Source organism: Notechis scutatus, chromosome 4, assembly GCF_049901735.1.
Source record: "Notechis scutatus isolate UNSWTSFEM ecotype Mainland chromosome 4, rNotScu1.2, whole genome shotgun sequence".
Classification (NCBI taxonomy): domain Eukaryota; kingdom Metazoa; phylum Chordata; class Lepidosauria; order Squamata; family Elapidae; genus Notechis; species Notechis scutatus.
This window is the reverse complement of record NC_142012.1, coordinates 165,012,686-165,035,310: the sequence shown is the minus strand read 5'-3', so window position 1 is coordinate 165,035,310 and position 22,625 is coordinate 165,012,686. Positions and strand designations below refer to the sequence as shown.

Genomic DNA, 22,625 nt, shown 5'->3' with positions numbered 1-22,625 from the left:
GAGCAAAATTCACTTAACTATCATGCTCAGCAACAGAAATTAGGGTGTTCGATTGCGGTCGTAAATCAAGAACCACCTGTATCGAAGCCTTGCTTTCTGGCCTTATCCTCTTCCAGGGATTTTGGCCCTGTAGAAGAAGGTATCGCCACCAGCACACAGGCAACTAACTGCCTTTACACCTTCCCCCGTTGCAAAAAAAAAAAAAAAAATTCTGCTAAATCAATCACTGATCACTTCGTAATCACTTCTTCCATTTTAACGAGACAGCAGCTGATGGAAGCCCGGCACGTCGAAAAAAAACCAGACGGGCAAAACTCAATAAAGCCACTAAAAAGAGAAGATACCTTAACTTTCGCTTAACACATCAAACTATACAAATGGCTGGGATTTAATTGGATTTTAACAAGAGGCAGTGAGCAGGTGGGAGATAAATTTGCATGGGCTATCAAAGCTGCTGTCTTTTCAGCAATTAATACCTAATTAGCCTGAAAATTGATCACCTCGCGGAGTAGCACAGCGGATTGGATAGTTTGGGGCTTCAGGGGACCATTCTGGACATTTGGGGGACCAGATAGCAGCCTTCTGTTTTTGCTGAACAGGTGGATAGAAAGACTGCAGAGCTCCTGGTTGGAAACTACCATGAGCCTCGGAGGATATGTGATAGGTTCTGCAGCCTTTAGCTCACGGTCCAGGCTGGGAAGATCACCTTGGGGCTGCAGTCCTGCCGAAACGTGGGGTTTTCTCAACCCCAGCAGTTTATTCCAAGTGTGGTAAGACCATACTTTGAATACTGCATCCAGTTTTGGTGGCCATGCTGTAAAAAAGATGCTGAGCAGGGGTGGGATTCTACCGGTTCGCACCTATTTGCTAGAACCGGTTGTTAACATTCTAAGCAGTTCGGAGAACCGGTTGTTAGAAGAAATTACTGGCCTAATCCTGTAAGGAAGGCAGGAAGGAAACATTCTGGTGTCGCTTACAGAAACAGCCGCTCCGTTAACCCTTATGACATTCTTGGCAGGACTAGACTTCCTGTCTCATGAACTTCTCTGGAGTTTTTTCCCCCCTCCTTTGCTGGTACTTTGTGTGGAGTGACCATTCAATGTTACAATGGCACTGAAAAAAGTGACTTATGACCATTTTTCACACTTACGACTGTTGTAACATCCCCACAGTCATGATAGGCCAGGCGAGGAGATGCGTGCCTCAATGTGAGTGATATTGAGTTGGCCACGCCCAGCCAATAACATGACCACCAAGCCACATCCACCCAGTCACATGACCACCAAACCACACCCACCAATTAAGCCACGCCCACAGAACCAGTTGTTTAAAAAATTTGAATCCCACCCCTGAGGCTAAGGCTCTAGAAAGTGTGCAGAGAAGAGCAACAAAGACGATTAGGGGACTGGAGGATAAAACATATAAGGAACAGTTGCTGGGATTGGGTAGGTTTAGTTTAATGAAAAGAAGAACAAGGGGTGACATGATAGCACTGTTCCAATATCTGAGGGGCTGCCACAGAGAAGAGGGACGAAAGCTGTTCTCCAAAGCCCCCGAGGAAAGGACGAGAAGCAATGGATGGAAACTAACCAAGGAGAGGAGTAACCTGGAATTAAGGAGAAATTTCCTGACCGTTGATCAAAGTTGCTTCCAGAAGCTGTGGGTGCTCCATTGCTGGAGGTTTTTAAGAAGAGATTGGCCAACCATTTGTCTGAAATGGGAGAGGGTCTCCTGTCAGCCTGGGAAGCCATTTTATTACTCGGAAGCTTCGAGGCTGCCACATTTAGTGCCTGGGAATTTGGGAGGGGGAATTTCATGGTGAGGTAGAAGACTAGACACAACATTCTTTCTCGGGGAGTCAAGGACATGTTGCCCTGCACCTGGAGGGGAGTGACTTGGAGGAGGTCTCCAGTTGGGACGACAATTGGATGGAGCCAGGTGATGGACTGGTAGGTGCAGGGGATGGATCTTTGATTTCTCTTTTGGGAAGGGAAAACCCGGAACTCTCAGAATTCGGGGTTTTCCCAGATGTGCTAATATGACAACTCAAATAAAATGGAACTTTTAGGAAATGCTTGTCTCGGAGTTTATTGGTTCGGAGTTGGTTATGCTGATATATCCTGCTTGAGCAGGAGGCTGGACTAGAAGACCTCCAAGGTCCCTTCCAACTGTTATTCTGCTAATTTGAAGAGGTGTGGCCTACAACTCCCCAGCCCCCAGGGAACCACCAAGGAGGAACCTACACCCAGCAAAACTGGCAAGGCAAGTTATTCTATATAAACAGGAGCAAACCCCACATTTTCTCACACTGATGCTATTGCCTAGTTGGGTCATGAAACGTCTTGCAAACAACGAGTGAGCTCAGAGAGAGCCAAGAACACCACGGTTCAACCCTGAGCTATGTATATTCTCTTCTACAGTTGTCCTTGACTTAAAACCATTTGTTTAGTGACTGAAGTTACAATGGCACTGAAAAAAGTGACTTGCGCTTATGACCATTTCGATATCTCCATGGTCACATGATCAAAATTCAGGCCCTTGACAACCGCCATGTATGTATAACAGAGGCATCATCTCGGGGATCATGTGACTCCCAATTGCAACTTTCTCAGACAGCTTCCAACAAGCAAAGTCATTGGGGAAACTGGATTCACTTAACAACGATGTAATTCACTTAACAACTATAGTGATGTGCTTAATCACCATGGCAAATAGGTGGTAATGGCTGGCTGGGGAATTTTAGGAGTAGAGTGGTCCACATGCTTTTGAATTGCCGGCATGCTAACTGGGGAATTCTGGGAACTGAAGTCCACACATCTTCAACAATTTCCAAGGTTGAGAAACACTGCAAGAAACTTTGAAGCATACCTGATCTTTGAAATCAGCTCATGCTGTTGTGAGGCTGGGTGGAAAAAAGAGGAACAAAGGGGCAGCCGAGGGGCTTATTAAGCATTTCAGAGTGGAGGAGGGAGAAATGGCCGAGGGACGGGAGGGGGGGGAGGGTTGCACAGCATGTCAGGCACGGGGTTTGCGAGCAGTCCTGTCCCCTGTCATTATGAGCAATGGCTGTGCATTAAGGTATTAGAACATGACAGCTATAATTCTAACCAATTCCTGCTGGCTGGCCCCGGCCTCGCACGATTTATAGCAGCACTTTGCAGAGCAGAAAATTAACAAGCCATGCGCTGTTCTGAGAACAAGGCAGGCAAGCGTGTGCTCTCCCCCATGCCCCCCACCCAGGCATGTATACACACACACACACACACACACACACACACACACACACACACACGGAGGGAGGGAGGGAGGGAGAGAGAGAGAGAGAAAGAGAGAGAGGCACATTTTATCCAAAGTCTGATTTGTAGAACGGCTTGCACAAAGCCATCCTCTTTTATCCAAATCCTGTTTTTTTTTTGCAAAACTCCCCTGGATTGGAGGTGTGGGAAACCCTCTCTTTTTAAGGCCCCCTCCCTTCCATGGGATACTGCCCCAAGGAAAGGCCAGGCCTGCATCTTTCTGGTTGTCCGGGACATGCAAATGTATTGGAAATGTGTGTGTGTGTGCGCGCGTGCGTGTGTGTGGAATAGAACAGAGCTGGAAGGGTCCTTGGAGATCTTCTAGTCCAACCCCCTGCTCAAGCAGGAGATCGTCCTGGAACGGAAGGATTTATACTCTTTGCAGAAAAGCTGGTCGTTTGCATCCTTTTAGAAAGTCGTTGAGGCCACTGGGAGGTTTATCTGTGTCTTCAGGGTCACCCAGGCGGTGCAAATGGGTGTGGAGCCTTCTTGGAACTGTTGAAAGCGCAGGTGGTATTCAGCAGGTTCTGACCATTTCTGGAGAACTGCTAGCGGAAATTTTGAGTCGTTCAGAGAACCGCCAAATACCACCCCGACTGGAGATTTTGTAGTATCCTTCCTCTGCCACGCCCACAGAACTGGTAGTCAAAAAAATTTGAATCCGACAGTGTTGTAGCCCAGAGACAGTCAGATATATAGGCAATGTACAGATCTGCACAGGGCTCACTGCATTGTAAGCAACATAGTATAAGTAGTACAATGCAGTGAGCCCTGTGCAGATCTGTCCATTGGGGAAACTAAACAGCTACTTCACAAACGCCTGGCCCAACCTAGGAGAACAAACCCCTCAGGACTAGATTCAGTAGTCCATCTCCATTTAAGAAACAAAGGCCGCTCTTTTGAAGACGGCCAAGTCCACATTTTGGACCGAGAGGTTTGAAAGAGGGGGTCCAAGAGGCCATCTATGTCAAAATTGAACAGCCCTCTCAGCGGAGTGGGAGGGATACAACACCGTCTATCTCCAGTCTACAATACTTTTAGCAGTTCCAAGACGGCTCTACTCCCATTTGTACCACTCAGGTAACCCTGAGGATACAGATCAACCTCCAAGTGGTCTCAATGACCTTCTGAAAGGATGCAAATGACCAGCTGTCTGCAAGGAATATAAATCCTTCCATTCCTCACTATCCAAGTCAGAACTGAAGAAGCTTCTTGGATGAGAAGCGAAACGTCTTCAAAACAAAAATGAAGAAAGTCCAGTTGCCTCCTGGAAACAGACAACCATGGCCTGGATGACTGAGGATTTCCATAGACATGTTGCGAACCACAACTGTGTATTCTGGCTCACTGCACAACACTTCGCTGTTCCAGCTACTAAATTTATGTATCTTAACACAACAGTTTGAGTTGTGTTAAGGTATTTGTTAAAGGGTTTCTTGCACATCAATGGATCTATACAGGTAATCCTTGACTAGTCTTGGTCAAGGTTAATGGTCAGGGGAAATTGCGCAGCAATTGTCCAAACGAAGTCAGAGATACTGACCCAAACTTGTAGTTTTGTACAAATAAATACATTTAGCAACTATATTTACAGCAGACAAGATAGGAAACCATCATGAGGTAAATCACAAACACAGAAGAAAAAAGGCGGGAAAAAAGGGAAACTCCCCCTCCACACCCACAGCAACCAATCACAGCGCAGATTGCCTCACGCGGGAGCCAGCCCTCTCCAATCAATCAATCACAACTGTCTGTTCTGGTTCACTTGCATAATCTTTCACTATTCCAGCTACTAAATTTAAGTAAAATTTAAATATCTTAACAGATTTCGACTCCCAGAACACCCCAGCCAGCATGCGGCATTCTTGGAGTTGAAGTCCATAGGTCTTAAAATGGGAGCGTTTGGGAAATGCTGATCTAAGACCAGAAAACTCCCTCGCCGAACTTCTGAATTTCAGAGTCAATTCCAACACTGGAAAACTTCTGAACTCGGCTGGTAAAAGGCAGGCGGATTAGAACTGGATTATTCATTTGTGCGAGTCAATTGAAGGATGCAGCGTGGGGCATTTTATACCTAGAGATCCTGATTTGATGGAACTCAGGCTAAGCAATTGGATTTCCAAATGAAACAAGAGTGGCTGCTTTAAGACCAAAAGGGAATGGAGGCAACCGAGGTGGATAAGAGGAAAATGAGCAGCATGGGGCAGGGATCAATTTCAGGCAGCGGAATGGAGGGTTCTATCTTTTGATCTGGAAAAAGGAAGGAAGGAAGGAAGGGAAGGAAGGAGGGAGGAGGGAGGAAGGGAAGGAAGGAAGGAAGGAAGGAAGGAAGGAAGGAAGGAAGGAAGGAAGGAAGGAAGGAAGGAAGAAAAGAAGGAAGAAAGAAAGAAAGAAAGAAAGAAAGAAAGAAAGAAAGAAAGAAAGAAAGAAAGAAAGAAAGAAAGAAAGAAAGAGGAGGAGGAAGGAAGGAAAAGGTGGGTGAGTGAAGAAGGAAGGAAGAAAAAAGAAAGAAAAGGCAAGAAGGAAAGAAAAAAGACAGACAGACAGAAAGAAAGAAGGAGGGAAAGAAAGAGGGAAAGAAAGAGGGAGGGAGGGGAAAAAGAAGGAAGGAAAGAAGGAAGGAAGGTGGAGTGAGTGTGAAGGAAGGAAGGAAAGAAGGAAAGAAAGAAAAGAAAGAAAAAAGGTGAGTGAGTGTGAAGGAAGGAAAGAAGAAAAGAAAGGAGGGAAAGAGGAAGGAAAGAAGAAGAAGGAGGGAGGGAGGAAGGAAGGAAAAAGGAAGGAGGAGTGGAAGGAAGGAAGAAAAAGAAAGAAAAGGAAAGAAAGACAGGAGGGAGAGAGGAGGAGGAAAAAGGAGGCAAGAAGGAAGGAAGGAAGAGAAAGAAAGAAAGAAAGAAAGGGGGGAGAGGGAGGAAGGAAGGAAAAGGGGACAAGAAAAAAGAAGGATGGAGGGAGGAAGGAAGGAAAGAAAAAGGGGGAAGGATGGAGGGAGGAAGGAAGGAAAGAAAAAGGGGGAAGGAAGCAAGCAAGCAAGGAAAAGTGAGGGAAGGAAGGAAGGTTTTTCAACCTCAGCAACTTTTAAGAAGCATGAAAGCGCATGCTGGCTGGGGAATTCTGGGAGTTGAAGTCCGCGCCACTTCAAAATTGCTGAGCTTGAGAAACCTTGATCAGAGGATTTCTTCCTCACATAGGATTGCTGTAGAATAGGTGCGCCACCTGGTGGGCAGCCCACCACCTACCTACCTGTCACAGGTGCAGCTCAGGAGAACCGCCAACAAATTGTACACGATGTATGTGAACATCACGGCCATGATGGTGCCCCGAGGAATGGAATAGCTGGGCCGCTTGAGATCGCCTGGAACGAGACGAGACGTTGCTCAAGGAGCATCCCAGTGGAAAGGAGGGGCCCTCCTGCTTTGACCTTCCCTATCACCCATCCTCCCCTCCCAGCCGGGGAGATTCCCACGCACCTGACATGTTTGACCCAGCCATGATTCCTGTGCAACCGTTAAACATGACGGCAAAGACAGTGCTGAAGCTCATCAGCCGGCCAGTTGTGTAATCGACACTGTAGTCCGCTGCAAAAAGAGAATTGTCAGCATGCTGGATTGCCGCAACAAGGATGACAAAAAAAAAAAGCAGGGCGGGGTCCCTAAACACCATTCTTCTTCATTTAATGACCGAGGAGCTGTTCCGTCAGATGTAGATGCCACTCCGTGACGTGGCACTGGGGGTTCAAACCGCCAAACCACCAACCTCCCCCCCCCCACAGAAGGATGCCTTGTGGCTCAATAATTGTCACTCCAAATTCAACTTTGCACACTTGGTCACACGTATACAGGTAGTCCTCGGCTTATGACCACCACTGAGCACAACATTTCTGTTGCTATTTTGGGGGGCGTTTTGGGGCATTTTGGGCCTGTTTTTTTGGCTTCCAAAGGCTGCAGAGGCTTCCCTCGAGCCCCCAGGAGGACGAAAACGGCCTCCCCTGGGCTCCAGAGACTCCAGAGGTATTTCCGGAAGGCCCGTTTTTTGGCCTCCCGAGGCTGCAGAGGCTTCCCTCGAGCCTCTGGGAGGGCGAAAACGACCTCAAATGAGCCGAAAATCAGCTGGGAGGTGCGCACATGCACAGTGCAGGTAAGTTTGGTTGGGACTCGTGTGCCCGCACAAAGGGCTCTGCATGCCACCTGTGGCAGGCGTGTCATAGGTTCGCCATCACAGCCCTAGCACATCCATGCTAGTCGCTTCCAGCTTTAGGGGGCAGTGCTCATCTCCGTCACAAAGCTGAAGAGCCAGCGCTGTCCGAAGACGTCTCGGTGATACTGTGGCCGGCATGACTAAATGCCGAACGTTGTTCCCTTACCACCAAAGTGGTCCCTATTTTTCTATTTGCCTCTTTTTTACATGCTTTCAAACTGCTAGGTTGGCAAAGCTGGGACCAGTAACGGGAGCTCACTCCGTTATGCGGCGCTAGGGATTCGAACTGCCGAACTGCCGACCTTTCTGATCGGCAAGCTCAGCGTCTTAGCCACTGAGCCACCACACCCATTTCCCAAGATAGACCAGCCCTATTCTTTAGGCAGCAAAAAGCCTTAGGGTTAGTTCACTTCACAGCTGCTAGGGGCTTCCCACTGCCACCATCAGGCTTAAAAACAAGCCATCTTTCCTAAAGAAATATGGTTTTTCTCCCCTACAAAACATGGTCAGCCAAGTGGCATCCAAGCCACCCTTCCCAAGAGTTGATCATCTCAGGCCAAAATCCCCATTAAAAATCATCATTTTAAAAATGATTGAAGTATCAGAATTTTGCCAGTCCTTTTCGGTCTATGGAGATTCTCAGTCATCCAAGGTCATGGTTGTCCCAAATGTGCTTTTTCAGGAAGCAACTGGACTTTTTCCGTGTTTTTTTTTTCTTTGAAGACGTTTCGCTTCTCATCCAAGAAGCTTCTTCAGCTCTGACTGGAGAAACTTCTCTTTCCCACCATCCGGTCAGAGCTGAAGAAGCTTCTTGGATGAGAAGCAAAATGTCTTTAAAGAAAAAAACAAGGAAGTCCAGTTGCCTCCTGGAAAAAAAAGCACCTTTGGGACACAAGGCAACCTCTAATCTGGTATACGTTGCCCTCAATGTATGACCACAATTGAGCCCAAAAGAGCTGCCCCTGAGACAGTTCTCAAGTGAATTTTGCCCCATTTAACAACCTTTCTTGCCACGAATATAACAGATAATAGATAATCAGAGTTGGAAGGGACCTTAGGTCATCTAGTCCAACCCCCCATCCAAGCAGGAGACCATATACCAGTGGTGGCTAACCTTTTTGGGGTCCTGTGCCAAAAATTGTGCACGCGCTTGCACGGTCGCGCTTGGACGCTCGTGCTTGTGTGCCAGTACCCAGAAGGCAATGCGCGCCCCCACACGCCCGCTACACATTCACGTACAATCACCCACTCACCCCGCTGCCCCCTTACCTGCACTGCGCCTCACAGCTGATTTTCGGCCAGTTTGAGGCCTTTTTCGGCCTCCCAAAGGTTTGAGGAAGGCTTCTGCAGGCTTCTGCAAGCTTTGCAGGACGAAAACTAGCCCCGTTTTGTCACTTCCTGTTTTTCCGAAAATACCGGAAGTGACAAAACGGGGCTAGTTTTCGACCTGCAAAGCCTGCAGAAGCCTTCCTCAAGCCTTTGGGAGGCCAAAAAAGGCCTCAAACCCGGCCGAAAATCAGCTGTGAGGCGCACACATGTGCAGTGAGGTAAGTTTGCCTGCAGCTCGCATGCTGGCACAAATGGCTCTGCGTGCCACCTGTGGCACGCGTGCCATAGGTTCGCCATCACCGCCCTACACCATTTCTGACAAATGACAGTCCAATCTCTTCTTGAAAGCTTCCAGTGATGAAGCTCCCACAACTTCTGAGGGCAACTTCAGTTCCATTGGTTGACTGTTCTCACTGTCAGAAAGTTTTTCCTTATTTCCAAATTGAATCTCTCCTTGTTCAGTTTCCATCCATTATTCCTTGTCTGGTCTTCAGGTGCTTTAGAAAATAGCCTGACCCCCTTCCTCCTCTCTGGGGCAGCCCCTCAACTATTGGAAGATGCTCTCCTGTCTCCCCTGGTCCTTCTCTTCCCTAGACTAGCCAGGCCCAGTTCCTATACTCTAACCATTCATTATATGTTTTAGCCTCCAGTCCCCTAATCCTCCTGGTTGCTCTTCTCTGCACTCTTTCTAGAGTCTCAACATCTTTTTTTATAATGTGGTGACCAAAACTGGATGCAGTACTCTAGGTGTGATCTTATATTAAGTGAATCATTGCAGTTGTTAAGTTAGTAACATCGTCATTAAGTGAATAAGGCTTCCCCATTGACTTTGCTTGTCGGAAGTTGACAAGACACAATCATGTCACCCCCGGGACAATGCAACCGTCATAAAGATGAACCAATGCCAAGGGCTGGATTTTGATCATGTGACCATGGGGATGATGCAACGGTCATAAGTATGAAAATGGTCATAAGCCACTTTTTTCAGTGCCACCATAACTTTCAATGGCCACTAAACGAATGGTTGTATGCAGGGGTGGGATTCTACTGTTTCAGAACCATCCGGGCGAACTGGGTGTTAAATTTGAATCTGATTTGCCGAACCGGTATTTGAACGAGCCGGTTGGCCCTTCCCACTCTGCCACGCCCCTCCCAGGAATCTCCACGTGGCCCACTTTCAATGCAAGTAAGTGCAGGGTCTGTGCGGAGGCTCTGGGAGGGGGAAAAACGGGCCTTCCGGAAGTACCAGAAGTCCGGAAACAGGACTGTTTCCGGCTTCCGGAGGGCCTCCAGAGCTTGGGGGAGGGCGTTTTCACCCTCCCAGAGCCCAGAGGGAAGCCTCCGGAGTCTGGGGAAGGCGAAAAACGGCCCTCCTGGAAGTTCCAGTAGGCCACACCCACCATGGCCACGCCCACCCAGCAAACCAGCAGCAAACTGGTTGCTGGGATTTTTGAATCCCACCCCTGGTTATATGGCTGTACAGGTAGTCCTTGACTTATAACCATTTGTTTAGTGACCGTTGCACAGCCCTGCCTTCAAGCCAGGGCCAAGGGATGCAGAAGAGCACCCCCCCCAACTCACCATGCAGATTATCCAGGAGGGTGCTGAGTTTGAATCCCGTGAAGGATGCATTGGCGAGTTCGGTGCGGTTGCCATCCGTGGTCGCGGGAAGCCCCACGACCCTGACGCCCACGATAAAGAAGCTGATGCAGACAGTGCCCAGCACCACCATGACGATGAGGAAGATGAGGAAGGTGGCCTTAGCGTAGATGCCGGCACCCACAAGGCAGACGAGAAGGCACAGGAACAGAAGGACCGTGGCATACAAGAGATCAAACCAGTAGCCGCGGGGCAGGACCTGTGTGGCTGTTCCAATAGTCCCCTCTGCGTACAGGCAAAAATTGTGTTAATAGAATAGAATTGGAAGGGACCTTGGAGATCTTCTAGTCCAGCCCCTGCTCAAGCAAGATACCATATACCAGTGACGGCAAACCTTTTTGTTGTGGTGTGCTGGCACCCACAATGCAATGTGGCCCGCCCCCTGCGGCATGCATGCGCCACACCCTGCCTCGCTCCCTTACCTGCACTGTGCATGCGTGCGCCTCCCAGCTAATTTTTGGCCCATTTGAGGCCTTTTTCACCTTCCTGGAGGCTCAAGGGAAGACTCTGCAGCCTTGGGAAGCTGAAAAACGGGCCTATCAGAGGTGCCTGTTTTCAGCCTCTGGAGGGCCTTTGGAGCCCGGATGAGGCCGAGCCTTAGGATGAAAACAAGCCCATTTCGACACTTCTGGTATTTCCGGAAGGCCCATTTTTCGGCCTCCCGTGCCTGCAGAGGCTTCCCTTGAGCCTCTGGGAAGGCAAACAAGGCCTCAAACGGGCCGAAAATTAGCTAGGAGGCACACGCATGTGCAGTGCAGGCCATTTTCGCTGGGGCTCACGTGCTCGCAGAAATGGCTCTGCGTGCGACCTGTGGCACGTGTGCCATAGGTTCACCATCATGGCCCTATACAATTTCAGACAAGCGGCTGTCCACTCTCTTCTTAAAAACTTCCAGTCAGGAAGCACCCACAATTTCTCAAGGAAAGCTTATCCCATCCATCCACCCTTCTGTCTTGTCATGTATCTTATTTATCTATCACAAAATCATAGAATCACAGGGTTGCAAAGGACCTTGGAAGTCTATCCCCGTCAATCAGGAGATCCCCCTACACCATTTCAGATAAGTGGCTGTCTCTTCTTAAAAACCTCCAGTGATGGAGCAACCACAACTTTGACAGGCAAGCAGTTCCTCTGATTAATTGTCCTCAGCGTTAGGAAGTTCCTCCTTAATTCCATGTTGCTTCTCTCCTTGAATTAGTTTCCATCTGTTGCTTCTTGTCTTGCCTTCTGGTGCTTTGGGGAATAAGTTGAGCCCTCTCTTCTTTGGGGCAGCCCCTCAAACGCTGGAATATACTATCATGTATCCCCTAGTCCTTCTTTTCTCTAGACTAGCCAAAAACCCAAATCCTGCAACTGTTTTTCATATGTTTTAGTCTCCAGGCCTTTAATCGTCTTAGTTGCTCTTCTCTGTTAGATTTCACAAAGGCACACACAGTCACTGTTGCCTCCTTCACTGGCTCTCACAAAAATCCAAAATTCCCTTGAAGGACTCAGAAGCAAACAGAGCAGTGTTTTTCACAGTTGGTCACTTTAAGAAGGGTGGACTTCAACTCCCAGAATTCCCCAGCCAGCAAGGGTTAACAGACTCTTCAAAAGCCTGTCCAAGTTTATAGCTGTCTCATTTTATACTAAAGGAAATGAAGATGGAGTTACTTTGAGTTTCACCTTCTTGCTTCTTGCTGTCCCTGGACCAATGGGTCTGGCAGTCTGTCTTAGAAACTCAGATTTGACAGATAATCAGAGTTGGAAGGGACCTTGTAGGTCATCTAGTCCAACCCCCTGCCCAAGCAGGAGACCCTACACCATTTCTGACAAATGGCAGTCCAATCTCTTCTTGAAAGTCTCAAGTGATGGTGCTCCCACAACTTCCGAGGGCAACTTCTGTTCCATCGGTTGATTGTTCTCACTGTCAGAAAGTTTCTCCTTATTTCCAGGTTAACTCTATCATGGCTGGCTGAGGAATTCTGGGAATTAAAGTCCACACCCCTTAAAGCAGTCTATTTTAAAAAACACTAAAAGCTTAAGCATCATAGACGTATGATCCTTAAGCGGGCATAGAAACCATGTAGAAATACATGGAGCATCTTCTAATGCCCTGTGTACCATCCTGTTTTGGGTGGATTGAAAGACACAAATTTGCACAGACTTGGGGTGGAGGGAAAGATTATCCAATCTTGTTTTAAATATGTACTTGGACAAAAAAAAGGCCAGGCATTGGCAGAGGCAGATCATCGGATGAAAAAGAACTGATAAGTTGCATATCTTTTACCCTTCTGCATTCTTCGTTCACTATCCTTCTTGTGTTCCCCTTACACTTATCCCCCCCCCCCAACACACATACAGACACACGCACAGACACAGAAACATGGAAAGAAAAACTAATTATTGATGTTGAAGCCTGCTCCCCATGTTGGCCAGTTTAAATTAACCTGTACCTTATTACAGCTTACAAAGAGGCTCAAAAGAGATTTATTTACCGTACCTAAATCCTGGAATATTATTCAACCTCCTTTACTGCAAACCCCTGCTTGTATCTGATAGCTTTTCACGCTGGAAGCAGCCTGGAGCCACTCGGGCAGCAGGCTGCATGTAAATTACTAAGGAAAATAAAAAATTAAACACCCATGCAAGGGACTTTCCCCTGCTCCCACCCTAGAGATCCAGCTAATTTCCCATTATCCATTTGCAAATAACATCTCCTTGACTTTGCACATTGGATGGAAGTCCCACCATATGCTGGCAATTCCCCAGACCATGTTTTATAGGAAAAAGTATCCCAGACTTGCCAAAAAGAAAAGGCAGCCTGGCATTCTCAATTCTGCAATCTTATCCCCTTTCTTTATTTTGAGGCCTCTATTCAAAGATATATATATATATTTTGAAGTGCTATTAAAACACATTTGCCAATGAACGCAGAGCATGTAAAGAAAACTGTAACTCTAATGGCCTAGGGCTGTCAGAATAACACAGTTGGAAGGGACCTTGGAGGTCTTCTAGTCCAACCCCTGCTCAAGGACAAGGTAAAAAGGAGACTCTTTAGAATTTACTCCACTTAGCCAATTTTATGTGGTAATGTTCACATCTGTTTGAAGGCCATTGAGCCAGCGATATCCGAAAACATTTCCGCGATGAGGTGACGTCACAGAGCTCTGTTACCTTCTCACCAAAGTGGTACCTATTTATCTTCTCGCATTTGCATGCTTCTGAATTGCTAGGTTGGCAGAAGCTGGAGCGAAGATGGGAACTCATCCCTTTGCTTGGGACTCAGGTCTCGAACATGGGCTGCTGGCTTTTAAGCTGACAAGCCCAGCGTCTTAACCAGTGAGCCACCAGAATGCCCCCAAGGAGAAGATCCTACACTATTTTGGAAAAATAGTTGTTTTGGTTTCTTAAAAACCTCCAGTATTAGAGCACCCACAACTTCTAGAGGCAAGTCGTTCCACCAATAAATTGTACTGACTATCAGGAAATTTTTCCTTAGTTCTAGGTTGCTTCTCTCCTTACGAGTTTCCAGCCATTGCTTCTTGCCATGGTTTGGAGGGGCTGCCACCAAGAGGGTTGAGCCCCTCTTGGTGGCAGCCCCTCCAATATTGGAAGATTGCTATCATGTCATCCTTAGTCCTTCTCTTCATTAGACTAGAAGGTCTCCAAACTTCTCAACTTTTAAGACTTGTGGACTCGAACACCCAGAATTCCTCAGCCAGCCTTTTAAGACTTTGTGGGCTTCAAATCCCAGAATTTTGGGAGTTGAAGTCCACAAGTCTTAAAGTTGACAAGCTTGGAGACCCCTTGGTCTAGACATACCCACTAGTCCTGCCTTTTTCTTTCAATGTTCTTACAAATCTCTCGATTCTGGGAATTTGGAGGGGAGCCATCCATGTTCATTTGTGATGGCCCACCATTTGAGGTAGTCTGATGGCACCTTTTCAAGGAACAAATTGGATGAAAAGGCAGAAGTTCTCATAAGTTTCACAGGGTTGTTTCTGCTTTAAACGTGTCTGATGAAAATGATTAGGGGGCAGGAGGCTAAAACATATGAAGAACGGTTGCTGGAACTAGGTATGTCTAGTCTAGTCTAATGAAAAGAAGGACTAGGGGAGACATGATAGCAGTCTTCCAATATCTCAGGGGCTGCCACAAAGAAGAGGGGGTCAAGCTATTCTCCAAAGCACCAGAAGGCAGGACAAGAAGCAATGGGTGGAAACTAATCGAGGAGAGAAGCAACTTAGAACTAAGGAGAAATTTCCTGACAGTTAGAACAATTAACCAATGGAACAACTTGCCTCCAGAAGTTGTGAATGCTCCAACACTGGAAGTTTTTTAAAAAGATGTTGGATAACCATTTGTCTGAAGTGGTGTAGGGTTTCCTGCCTAGGCAGGGGGTTGGACTAGAAGACCTCCAAGGTCCCTTCCAACTCTGTTATTCTATTCTACTCTAAAATGGCCGGAGCCGCTGAAAACTCAAGACCTTTTCATCAAATGTGTTCATCAGGAAACACGTAAAGGGCTGCCTCAGCTGAGCCTTTCTCACCTGCCGGGCTGCCAAAGTCATCCACCACGGCCTCCACCAGGCCCAAGATGTAGAGGGCACTGCCACAAACATTGGCAAAGAAGAACATGAGGCCGATGCTTCCACCGAATTCGGGGCCCAACGCCCGGCTGATCATGTCTGTGCCAAGCGGGTCAAGGACCAAAGAATGTTGCTACCTTGGGGAGACCAGGAAAGGGAGAATTGGGGTGCCCCATCCCTGTCAGATCAGAATTCCAACCTTTGTCTATGCAGATTCTCAGTCATCTGGTTTGACGAACGGGTTGTTGAACCGACCGGCTGGCCCTGCCCACCCCACCCTCCTCCCCTCCCAGGAGTCTCCACGCGGTCCATTTTTGATGCAGGTAAGTAAGTGCAGGATCCACGTGGAGGCTCTGGGAGGGTGAAAAACGGGCCTTCCGGAAGTTGCTAAACGGGCCTGTTTCCGGCTTCCGGAGGGCCTCCAAAGCCTGGGGGAGGCCATTTTCACCCTCCCAGAGGCCTGAGGGAAGCCTCCGGAGTCCGGGGAGGACAAAAACGGCCCGCTCAGAACTTCCAGTCGGCCACGCCCCCACGCCCCCAAAGCAACTGGGCAGTGAACCGGTTGCTGGGATTTTCAAATCCCACCCTGGATCTAAGGCCTTGAGTTTGACACCCCTGCCCTAAATCGATTTTTCTCAATTTCAGGATCTGGCAGCCCCTGTGCTGGAGGTGCTGAGATTGGGAGAGGCTGGTCTCTCAAGGAGTGAGTGGTTTCGAACAGTTTTGGGGGCTTTGCGCAGAAAGGATACAGTAGGCCCCCCCGGCATCCAGAGCCCCGTTGGTGGAGATCGCGCACACCGACAAGACTGTCATTCCGATGATGAAATAGGCCACCAGAAACATCACCAGCGATTGGTACAATCCTGCCTGACCCACCACGAAACCTGCAGAAGAAGAAAGAAAGAATTTAAGAAAATAGCACCTCGTTTTTAATCTCAACTTTGCTTCCCCTTTCTCTTCAGTTTCCCCAATTTCTCCTAGCGGTCCTTCTTGACTTTATGACCTCAATTGAGCCCCCAATTTCTTTCTTTTTTTTTTAATTAATTTTTTATTGAATTTTACACAGTTAAAAACAACCTAAATACAAAAACAACACAACAACAAAACAACACAAATACAATCTTTGCAGCGTTGTGACATTGACTTTCCTAGTTTCTACTAAATATGTACATACATACATACATACATTCACATTTATTTATTTATTTATTGTTCCTACTGTCCTACTATCCAACCAGCTATACCATTTTTTCCAGACTGCATAATATTCCCCCCAATTTTTAAGTGAGACGGTTGTTGAGTGAGTTTCGCCCCATTTTACAACCTTTCTTCACGCACAATTGTTAGGCGAATCACTGCAGTTAAGCTTACAACACGGTTGTAAAGCGAAACTGGCTTCCCTGTTGACTCTGCTTGTCGGAAGGTCGCAAAAGGGGATCACGTGACACCCCTCCCGCCCCAGAAGCTGCAGCCATCATAAATATGAATCAGTGGTCAAGCACCCAAATTCTGATCAAGTGGCCATGGGAGATACTGCACAGGGGTTCAAAACTATCAACAACTGGGTCTTTGCCCGGGTGCTGGATGGCCATAGCGGACATGGCCTAGTTGGCCTCCTGTCCCACGGCAGGGGTGTTTTGCTCCTCCCGGGCTCCGAGGCTTTCCCCGAGCCTCTGGGAGGGCAAAATCAGCTTCCCTGGGCTCCAGAGGCCTTCCGGAGGCTGGAAACAGGCCCATTTCTGGCCTTCTGGAACTTCCAGGAGGCCTCTTTTTTGCCCTCTCCAGGCTCCGGAGGCTTTCCTCGAGCCTCCGGGAGGGCCAAAATGGTCTGCACTTACCTGGAATCCAAACGGGCCCCGTGAGGACTCGTGGGAGGGGTGGGATGGGCGGGGCCAGCCCGGTGTGGGATTTGCCAGTTTGCCAAACCGGTCATAAAACTAGTTACGGGTTCTCCCAAACTGGGGTGAACCGGTTGTCAGGTTTCCAAGTGATGAAATCCATTTAAAAAGATAAGAGCAAAGTCCATCTTCCAAGACAATTTCTTTTATTTAGGAAAGCATCAAATTGGCAAAGTCTGTTGTGATTCCAGATCTGACACAACCCGGAATTACACCCCATAATATTGGAAGTTAGAAACAACCCGCAAAAGTCACATTCCCCAATAGAAGTAAATCAATGTTTCCTGGTGTCATCAATCTCCACCTCCAGGTCTCAGCAGGGTCAGCTTTCGTTCCCACGGGAAGAAGAACTACCTAGCCTAAACAACTCTCTCTATCTCCACTCCTCCCACCTTAGGAATGTGGCAAGCTCGAAACCCTTCCCCCCCATAACCAACAAAGAGAAAGAAAGAAAAGGAATATATAATAAGGCTAAATAAAATGGCTACGCATATGTCAATTTTGGGCTGGACACCGCTAGCAGCCCCACCCCTGATCCTGCAACAGTTGTAAGTGTGAGAATCGGTAAAAACTCCCTTTTTTTCAGTACCGTTGTAACCTTGAACGGTCACTAAACAAACTGTTGTAAGTCAAGGACTACCTGCAGAATATTGCCGAACACTGGCATCACCCCACCTTCCAAATTAGGCAAGTAGAAAATGAGTGGCTTTTTAATCACCAACCCCCCACTTTACGGTTATTTTCTGTCTGGAAAAGCCTCTTTTTAGAATTCCTCATCTTTTTTTTCTTTTTTTTTTGAAAGAAGTGAGATTCTTTTTAAATTTCCCTTAATGTTTCGGTATCTATTTTTTATTCCTATGATAAAAGTTTAACTTCCTGTTGATGGGTTTTACAGCTCAAGGCAGCCGTTTATTGGACTTTTATAGCCTGATTTGCAGGACCCTCCAAAGCGGCTCCGATGAATGAGGAGCCGAGATTTTTTTAATTATAAATTACCAAGAAGTGAAAAGGAGACAGAATGGCTGGCAGAAAATTTATGCGAGAAATTCGACTTTGGAGACCTGCTAAGCTAGAGATCATAGAGAAGGTCAACTCTTTGCAAGTTTTCACAGGAACGGATATAAGTTAGTCCTCGACGTATGGCCCCAATTGAGCCAAAAAAATTTCCGTCGCTAAGCAAGACAGTTGTTAAGTGACTTGTGCCCCATTTGGCGATACTTTCTTGCCACGTTGTTAAGTGAATCACTGCAGTTTTTTTAAAGTTAGTAACATGGTAGTTAAAGCTTCCCCACTGCATTTGCTTATCAGAGGGTCACAATATGTGATCGCGTGATCCCGCAACCGTCATAAAGATGAGTCAACTGTCAAAGATCTGAGTTTTGATTCGTCAGTGGAACAGAAGTTGCCTCGAGAAGTTTTTGGGTGCACCGGAAGTTTTCAAGAAGAGAGGGGATAACCATTTGTCTGGAATGGTAGATAGGGTTTCCTGCCTGAGCAGGAGGTTGAACTGGAACAGGGGTCGCCAACCTTTTGGACCTCGGGGACCACCAAACTCATCATTTGAAATCCCGCGGACCACTAATATGAATTTTGACTGACGGCGGCTTGCTGACGTTGGTGGGAAAGTTGGTCCCATATTCCAGAGTTGCAGTAAGTTACAGGACTGGCCCTTTGTACATTCTGCAGACTTTTCTTGGGATTTTCTCAGGGTCTCCGCTGCTTCTGTAGAGACCCTGTGAAAATCCCCCAAAAAGTCTGCAGGAAAATTCCCCACCCTGTTTTCCTACCAATCGATCATTCTTTATTTGGGATCGCAAGATATTGTATCCAACTCCGTTCTCAGGGAGGGAGGGAGGGAGAGAGAGAGAAAGACTTTTGGCTTCATGCAAGGAAAGCAGCAGAAGTCTTTCTTTCTCTCCCTCAAACTCCGCCAGAAAGGAGTCTTCGCCAGCGCAGCCTCTTGGAGCAGGAGGCCTTGCAAGGTCCCAAAGACCCATTTCTGGTGGAGTTTGGGGGAGAGAAAGAGAGACTTTTGCTGTTTTTCTTGCGTGCAGCCAAAAGCAGAAGAAAAAGCGGAAAGCAGCCCGCTAGCCAGGCCAGGCGCATGGGATGAGTGGGGCAAGTTCCCCCCCTCCTCCCTTTCCCCCTCCCCTCACTACCTCGGTGTTGCGCGCAATGCAAACGATGCAAGCCTTGGGTTCCCGCAGGCCATGTGGCCGGCGCAGCCTTGTGTTCCCGCGCAGCCTGGATTAATTGCTTTGGGGGGGACATTTCTCTGTGGACCACCAAATTTTCTCAAGGATCACCAGTGGTCCGCGGCCCACTGGTTGGCAACCACTGGACTAGAAGACCTCCAAGGTCCCTTCCAATTCCATTATTCAATTCTGGTCATGTGACCCTGGAGGTGCTGCAATGGTTATAAATGTGAAAAATGTTCATAAGTCATTTTTTTTCCAGTGCCGCAGTAACTTCAAATGGCCACTAAAAGAATGGTTGTAAGCTACAGTAAGGCAAATTTTTTCTCCATATGAGTTCTAGCCCTAGGGATGGTCCACATGGATGGAAAAAATCTATATTTCTCAAAGCAAGGTGTGATTTAAGCTCCCTGGCTGAGATGTTTCTCAGGGTCAGTGAAAGGTGGACAATACCCACAGTGAATAAGTGGCATAAAATAGAAAAATATAGAATAATAATAAAAGAGTTGGAAGGGACCTTGTAGGTTGTCCATCCATCCATCTATCCATCTATGTATACAGATATAGAGAGATATAGAGATATATCATCTATATCTTCTCCTTCTTCCTCTCTCTCTCTCTATATATAAAAGCGAAATACCACTCACGCATCATCACAAAATCTCCAGAACTATAAAGCCTACAAACTTGACATTTAATCAGACTTACATGATTAACATTATTATACATATCAATATCAGCACATCATCCTTCAATTTTTAATCAATCTATATATATAAAAGTGAAATACCACTCAGCATCATCACAAAATCTCTAGAACTGTAAAGCCTACAAACTTGAAATTTGGCACCTACGTTCCTCTTGGCTTCTAGGTGCTCACAAAGAAAGGATTTTTCGAAATGACCATCAGAGCATTAGTATTTCCTATATTGTTATTATTATTAACATGCTCTGATGCTAAGGAGTTCTACTCCCCCTCCCTGCCTGAAAAGAAATCTCTTCCAAATGCAAAACACAAGCAAGGAGCTGCAGTTTCAATTTCAGCTTCACAGCACCAAGTAGCTTTCTTACACAACTGTTGAGCTAAGCCACGTCCAGGCTCCTGGCTGTCTCCTCCTTTTTCACACAGCAAATACTGCTCCAGTTTCCAAACAGCCCTCAACTCTCTCACACACTGACAGGACGCTAGCCAGATGAATATCGATGGATGCTGGTAGGCAGAGGCAGAATTTTTCCCCCTTATTTTCCTCCCCAAAAACTAAGGCCCACCACATAGTTTCGTAGCGAAGCACAGGTATCCAGCTAGCATCTATATATAGGAAGCACACTTGCTACATCAGGTCTGTAGTCTGCTTTTCCCCTACAACACAGGTAGTCCTTGACTTAAGATCACAATTGAGCCCAACATCATTTTCACTGCTAAGCAAAACAGTTGCTAAGTGAATTTTGCCACATTTTATGACCTTTCTTGCCCCAGTTGTTAAGTGAATCACTGCAGTCGGTAAGTTAGTAACAAGGCTGTAAAATGAATCTGGCTTCCCCATGCACTTTGCTTGTCAGAGGGTTGCAAAAGGGTTGCAAAACATGACCCCCAGATACCGCAACCATCATAACTATGAGTTAGTTGCCATGCATCCGTAGTTTGATCAGGGGATCATGGGGGTGTTGCAATGGTCATGTGAAAAACAGTCGTAAGTCCCTTTTTCTAGTGCCGTTGTAACTCCAAACGGACCGTTGTAAGTCGACGACAACCTGCAGTACAGGTAGTCCCTGAGTTACAACCATTCATTTGTCAACCGTGCCAAGTTACAATGGTGCTGAAAAAAAAGGAACTTCCAACCCATCCTTACCAATGTCACACCATTTCTGCGGTCAAGTGATTGTGATTTAGACGCTTGGCACCCTGGGTTGTAAGTTCCCTTTGAGGGAGGGGTCTATCATAATGTGGGAAGCCCCCCCCCCACCTTCTAGAGAATGAAATATTTTGGGGGATATTGAAAGAGGTAGAATGTTATATTTCCCCAAAGGAGAAATGGAGAAACGTGTTCTTAAAGGCAGAAAGCAGCCCCCAGTCTTTCTTAACAGCCTCCAGTAGATGCCCGAAGTCTTTAGAGATGGATATTTTGTGCCCATTAAAAAAGACTGAGGCAACCTATTCACAAACAAAACACCTTCACCTCCAGCGATGGGATTAAAATTGACATCCCCCTCCACCCCAAAATCTAAGAACAGGACGTGACCTTTAGGCAAGAAGTTTGGGAAGGCCAGAAATGGGCCTGTTTCCGGCTCCGGAGCCTCCGGAGCCCAGGGAGGCCGCTTTTGCCCTCCCGGAAACTCGAGAAAAGCCTCCGGAGCCCGGGGAGGGTGAAAACGCCCCCCCCCCACAATCGTGGTTCAGGAAGGTGACTAGACCACACCCAACATGGCCACACCCACCCAGCAACCAGGCAGAGGACCCGTTGCTAACATTTTTGAAGCCCACCCCTGCCTTTAGGACCACCCTTAGAAAAGCAAAACACACAGAGCTCACTCCATTGCACAACCCCCTGTAGCATTTCAGAAACATATTGTTGGAAGTTAAAACCCACCCCTCTCCTAGAAAATTGAAATATCCTAGGAAATATTAAAAAGGCAGAATATTTCCCCTAAAAAGAGTAGAAACTCAGAAGCAGTAACTCAGCTCCCCCCCCCCACCTTTGCTAATGGGCCATTACTCTGGCCTAGGCCAGCCTTTTTTTTTACATAACAAAGATCTCCAGGTAGAGCTATTGGAATTGCCCAAAAGCCCTTTCATTACATCATCACCCAGCAAGGCTCAACTAAGCCTGGGATTCAGGACAGCCTATAGAGTTGCCCTTGCATGGCCCAGTGTGACAACCAATCAGAATACAAGCTCAAATTGAGATCCCAACTAAGGATATAAAACCCAGGCACTCTCAGCATCTCAGCCCTTCCTTCTTTGGAGCTCCAAGCCCTGTGATCCTGTCCAGCGTTAAACCATCTTTCCAAACAGCCTCCATGTTTCCAGTGTCTTTTTCCCCACTTGGAACTGGAACCCAGAAGTTCTTCCAACACTATAAAAGCTCCTTCCCCTCCTTCAACCCTTCGGTCAGCTGTCCCAGAACCACGTGCTGTCGGTGGGACTGCTCATCAACAAACGTTCTTTCTTAAGCAGACTCCATTTTATTCCCGGCTTGGATCTGGATTCTTCTTCCTGCAATTACTTCAAACTTCAAGCGCTAATCGACAGTCGTTATCAACCAATATAATCAACCCAGGGAACAGGAGTTGCCCTCGGAAGTTGTGGGAGCGCCATCATTTGAGACTTTCAAGAAGAGACTGGACTGCCATTGGTCAGAAATGGTGTAGGGTCTCCTGCTTGGGCAGGGGGTTGGACTAGATGACCTACAAGGTCCCTTCCAAGTCTGATGATCTGTTATCTGTTATCGTTAAGCGAGGACGACATGTACAGTAGTAGCAGGAA

General features: G+C 47.2%; 1 protein-coding gene across 1 annotated transcript in view; it reads right to left on the bottom strand.

The window, feature by feature from the left end:
- Nucleotides 1-22,625, bottom strand: part of LOC113426005 (solute carrier family 12 member 9-like) — a 130,038-nt gene that overhangs the window by 82,724 nt on the left and 24,689 nt on the right. Inside the window, 5 exon segments of the mRNA XM_087965562.1 lie at nucleotides 6,537-6,648; nucleotides 6,764-6,871; nucleotides 10,401-10,703; nucleotides 15,010-15,147; nucleotides 15,798-15,932. Coding sequence (XP_087821688.1) covers nucleotides 6,537-6,648; nucleotides 6,764-6,871; nucleotides 10,401-10,703; nucleotides 15,010-15,147; nucleotides 15,798-15,932 — 796 coding nt within the window.